Source organism: Asterias amurensis, chromosome 7 (genome assembly GCF_032118995.1).
Source record: "Asterias amurensis chromosome 7, ASM3211899v1".
Lineage (NCBI taxonomy): Eukaryota > Metazoa > Echinodermata > Asteroidea > Forcipulatida > Asteriidae > Asterias > Asterias amurensis.
The window spans coordinates 15002955-15008823 of NC_092654.1; the positions used below are offsets into that span (position 1 = coordinate 15002955).

A 5869-nucleotide genomic window follows, 5' to 3' on the forward strand; every position below is an offset into this window, starting at 1 on the left:
ATGTCTGTACATGTACATTTGCATGTGTGTACAGTGTACAGTGTACATGTACATTTAGTACAGTACAGTGCATGTACTTGTGCATGTGTTGTGTAAGGCCGTGTCCGAAACGGCGACTTCGGCTACAGCTACGGCTAGATCGCGCGCGTCTGCCTATTCTTCAACACTGGTAGACGCGCTGATCTAGACGTAGCTGTAGCCGAAGTCGTCGTTTCGGACACGGCCTAATACTCAACCACCTGTATATTGTGCAACAATGGAGGTAGAAATTCCTTCCTCCATGGTGCAACAAACCATGGAGGTAGGATTAACAAACATAATGTTTGCACATGTACTGCACAGTGAAGCAAAGCCAATATAGGCACAACAAACCTGCTAAGCACAGGAAAATATTGCTTAGGAAAAATAATTTACGGAAAGATGGAAGAAGAAATAAAGCAACATAGAAAATAAAATTGGTTGTTGCTATAATATAATAAATAAAGTTTACAGTGTTGTTCATCTTTGCTTACTACAAACAAAATTATAAGCAGAATTGTTTGCTGAACAGCTTAAATTGGGCCCAGACAGGAAGACGGGATGTGAGGTCAAAGATACATCTGGCAGAATGCCATCCGCATTTTTTTCTGCTGCGAAAAAAAGTCACAGAGGTCTCGGGGGCTGGTAGCACGAGCCTTGCGAGATGTAGGGCCTAAAGTGACGTCAGCGGCGTTCAGGCAAGGGTGAATCTTTGCACAAGTCACCGCTGGGGACGCTATTTCCTACTAATTTTTCGAACAAAACAAAGTACCATTCTCATTGTCGTACTGTCTATTTCTGCTGGTGCCGATTGTTAGAAACTGCAAACCAGAAGAAAAAAAACATTAGGCAGACAATTTGAATTCCCACAATGCATTATTTTGACGTGCACATTTCAGATGCACTTTATTTACATAAACATAATATTTATAAATGGATCTGACAGGTATACAATGTGAACATGTAGACAATTTACTTAAAGACAGTGGACACTATTGGTAATTGTCATACACCAGTCTTCTCACTTGGTGTATCTCAACATATGCATGAAATAACAAACCTGTGAAAATTTGAGCTCAATCGGTCGTAGAAGTTGCGAGATAATAATGAAAGAAAAAAACACCCTTGTCACACGAAGTTGTGTGCGTTTAGATGATTGATTTCGAGACCTCAAGTTCTAAACTTGAGGTCTCGAAATCAAATTCGTGGAAAACGACTTCTTTCTCGAAAACTACGTCACTTCAGAGGGAGCTGTTTCTCACAATGTTTTATACTATCAACCTCTCCCCATTATACTCGTAATCAAGAAAGGTTTAGTGATGATAATTATTTTGAGTAATTACCAATAGTATCCACTGCCTTTAAGTAAAAAAAATGTATGCTTAGGGCCTAAAGACAAAACAAAAGTATGCTTAAAGGAAGGTTGTCATGGTAACATCATCCCAACCCAATCCCCATTCATCCTCGTCACTCAAAATGACACCCACGTCACATGCCTATCATGCTGGTTTCAATAACCATAATGACACTCAAATATTTGTTAACAAACTCCATGCCATGATGTCAACTTGTAAAACAATACAAATTTGATGATAATCAATTTAATTAATTAGCGTAGTGATACTGTGGAAGTTGATTGACAGGTGAAATAAATCGACAGGTTACACATGAATGAAATTCGATAATAGTTCCCACAGTATTCCATATAAAAGGGGGTTTGTGATTGCTTCAAGAAACGCCACAACTTTCTTTAAATCGAGAATTAACATCCGTTATCACAGTGTACTTGTAAAGAAGTATTCGTTTATCAAGATGAACTTCTCGGTCTCGATGTTGGTGTTTGTGGGTCTTGCAGCGACCGTGTCAGCAGGGTGCTCTGGCGGCCCGTCGTGCCCCGATGACTATGCCTCATGGGAAGGTTCATGCTACAAACTTTACGTTGAAGCTCTGACTTGGCAAGCAGCCGAAAACCGATGTCTGTAAGTTGATAAGACAAAGTTTCTATAGTGATTGTATCTCTTGATTCATTCTTGAACCATTCAAGAAACAGCCCTTTGTTATCAGATTGTATAAGTGACCATGTTATTTTTAACAACTATTTTTTATAACATTAATCTTAAATCAATCCAAAACCCCCTTAACTTTCAAGAGATGTTGCCCCCCTGCCAGGCCTGCCCCCTGCTGTTTTTCAAAAATATCTTTAAATGTTTTGCACTTGAGCCAAATAACTTGTATTATTAATTTTTATTAACCTTTTTGGAGGGAGGCTGATCGTGTATTTGACCCCTATTATTGTGACTTTTTGTTTTTGCAACGCTGAAAAAGATCATATAAATTCCTAAAGTCTTATTGTATTGTGTAGTGACAACAAAAGCCTTATCATTTAAGTTTGGCCATGATTTTGACGTCAATATTAGTATTAGTTGTTTTTTTCATCATCAGCATTCCGTCTCACGATGTGAATTTAAATGTATCTTGTGTTTATTTTGCATTTTAAGCAAACCATTGGGAGTTCCCGGAGAGTTGACTTCTGAAATAGGAATTGATATATATATGCATCAATGTTTTTGTTTGTATTTCTCTTTATTCCAGTGAGGATGGTGCCCACTTGACCTCCATCCATTCTGCCTCCGAAGATGCCTTCACAAACGACCTATCCCAAAGCATATCAGACCCAGATGTCGGAAAGCATACATGGATTGGCATGAACGACCTGGGTACCGAAGGCGTCTACGAATGGACGGATGGTTCAGCCGCAGATTACTTCAACTGGCACTCTGGAGAACCCAACAACCATAAGACCGGTGAGAATTGTTTGGAAATCAACTTCTTCGACGTTGACGGCACTTGGAATGATCACTTCTGTGACCAGACACATCGTTTCATCTGCAAAATGGCTCCAAGCTTCCCCCAGTTCAGACAGCCATAGAATCGTCAGTCTTCAGTTGAGTCCAGATCATCTACTCAATGTCACATCGTTTCATCTGCAAAATGGCTCCAAGCTTCCCCCAGTTCAGACAGCCATAGAATCGTCAGTCTTTAGTCGAGTCCAGATCATCTACTCAATGTTTAGCCAGGATTGGGCGCATCTAACAGCCTTCTCGTTTGCTGGCATCGGGGCCCAATTTCAAAGAGCTGCCGAGCACAAAAATCTGCTTAGCAATACAATTTTTCCATGATAAAAACAGGATTACCAGCCAAAATTTCCATCTGTTGCATATTGCTTGTTACTGTATTCAGCTGTTGTTTGTTTATCCTGAAAATCACGTGGAAATTTGGTTGGGAACCCTGATGTTAATATCAAGGAAGACATTTTGTGCTAAGCAGATTTCTGTGCTTAGCATTTCTATGAAATTGGGCCCTGGTCTTCGAATTTTAACTCCGTTTGTCACAACATTCTTGTATAAAAATATAAAAATAAAAAAATTACTGACACACAAAAATGGATAGGAAAAAAATTCAATTGTTATTTGCCAACGGTAAATCATTAATTTCGTTTTGTTTTGTTTATTCCTTGCATGAGCCTCATATTCTTGTTTACAATAACTATCAATACGGTGGTGTTGCTTTCCTATAGACTGCATCATGACCATATTGGTACATTGTTTGTTTTACTTAGACCCATGGTTTTTATTCTAGCCATTGATAGGTGTACGATCAATTAGAAAAATGACTACACGGAAATCTGTGTATCTGTTATGAGAACAAACAAACACTTAACAAAAACAAAAAAAACGAACACACCAACAGGCCCAATGCGCTTTTAATGTACATTGATGCTTTAAAGGCAGTGGACACTATTGGTAGTTACTCTCAACATAAAACCTTTTTTGATTACGAGTAATGGGGAGAGGTTGATAGTATAAAACATTGTGATAAACAGCTCCCTCTGAAGTGACGTAGTTTTCGAGAAAGAAGAAATTTTCCCACGAATTTGATTTCGAGACATCAAGTTTAGAATTTGAGTTCTCGAAATCAAGCATCAGAAAGCACACAATTTCGAATGACGATGGAGTTTTTTCTTTCATTATTATCTCGCAACTTCGACTACCGATTGAGCTCAAATTCTCACAGGTTTGTTATTTTATGCATATGTTAAGAAACACCAACTGTGAAGACTAGTCTTTTACAATTACCAATAGTGTCCACGATGCACCATATAGCAATGGGTGTGTATAATTTTCATAGGCTCGAGTTTGATTGTATTTGCAATAATGCATAGTAACTTGTCAAGTCAGTTTCTCTGAAACAATGTGCCGTGTTTTCACACAAAAATAAAGTTTAGCAAAAAGTCAAAATCTAAACATGTTTGTTAAGTCAATCATTCCTATAAGAGTACAGCATTTGTAGAGTGGTATAAACCCCGAAAAATTGTTGTTTTTAATTAAATTGAGTAAACCTTTCCAGCTGGCAGCTGTATGCTCAGTTAGTATCTTGTACTCTGGGTCGGTGTTGAAGCCGAGTCCATTTTGTCCAAGTTCGAGTATGACGTCATATACGTCAACTTCCTCATAGAAGATGCTAGAGAGGAGAGCAAGTTGGTGAGCTAGCATTCTGTATGGGACTTTCTTATAGCTGTACAACAATTTGAGAGGAAATTATAACGAATCTTCACCTGGTAGTGTAACCATGCAGGGTGCACTCAGGACCACTGCCACACCCATGTTACCTACCACCCCCCCCCTCCCAAGAAAAACAAAATATATGGGTTTTTTAACGCACATAATAATTAATGGTTTGATGCATTAAATGGTATACCTTAAGCTCCCACCCTCAATGTCTTGTAACGCCACTGATCCGATGCAAGTCCCCATTTTTTTATGACTATGAAGCCGCCTATGAATACAACTTTAAGTGATTTGCCCCCGTGCCCTCAATTTCCAGTGCCCTATCCCTGTAACGCCACTGGCGGGAAAAAATTTATTAAGAGCCAGGGTCATTTTCTGTTGCAGGAGCTTAACTTTAGAATAAGTTAATTGCTTTTTGGGCTGTCGAGTTAATTAAAAATTAATACCCGTCTGCGAAAAAAAAAGTCTTGTATATTTTTATAGTAGGTCTGATTTCATTTTGCCATTTTTTTTTTGTCAAAGTAAATCCTTAAAGGGTTGTATTGGGCGCCAATATTCAAGTGTTCATTTATTCCTTTTGAAAAACTGTTTAAAACTCTGAAACTTTAAATTCTCTAAAACTGTAGTTGATATTAACTGTGGTTGCATAAAAATCAGCTGCCCTGTCAAAGGAGGTCAAATCTAAGGAAATAACGGAATTAGTGCTTTTCCAGTATACTTTCTTATTTAATCATGAATGCCGTTGTAAAGGTTAGAGAAGTTAAGACTATTATTTTTCTCTCTAAAAGTTCAGGTATTTCGAACAAGCTCCCCTTTAAACAAAACAAATTGTATAACTTGCCCTTTAGATAACCGCTGAATGAGACGTTGAGAAGTCCAAATGAAACACTATTCCCATCTGCCGGTGCTCTGCCTCAATGTAATGAATAAAAGATGACACGAATAAAGGCTAGTAGCTCCCCGACGTTATTCATATTCATTCTCGACGAACAAAATTGATATTAGCAAACCGTTGCTGTGGCAACTGTGAAAGGAGAATACCCGCAGACTGCAGAGAAAAAAATACACGAAAATAAGTGATGTTTTTTTACAATTTTGTGACGATCTCATGTTAGTATAAGATATTGCACTACTCTGACAAGTCGCTCCAAACCGGTCCTAAATTTGTCTGCCAAATTTGGGGCTTTCTTTTCGCTCTGCCCTGACATAAAACCGACTGGTGTGGAACTGCACTACGTGAGTTTACTTCATCGTGTGAATGAAGGCTATGTGAGCTTGCAGGA

The 5869-nt window shown here is 38.5% G+C and overlaps 1 protein-coding gene across 1 annotated transcript; it reads left to right on the plus strand.

Annotated features, from left to right (window-relative positions):
• The first annotated feature begins 1745 nt into the window (after positions 1-1745).
• Positions 1746-3691, plus strand: LOC139939677 (C-type lectin BpLec-like). The gene is made up of 2 exons (XM_071935740.1): positions 1746-1997; positions 2611-3691. The coding sequence occupies exons 1-2, from the start codon at positions 1831-1833 to the stop codon at positions 2945-2947; spliced, it is 504 nt and encodes a 167-aa protein (XP_071791841.1). The 5' UTR covers positions 1746-1830; the 3' UTR covers positions 2948-3691.
• The last annotated feature ends 2178 nt before the right edge of the window (positions 3692-5869 follow it).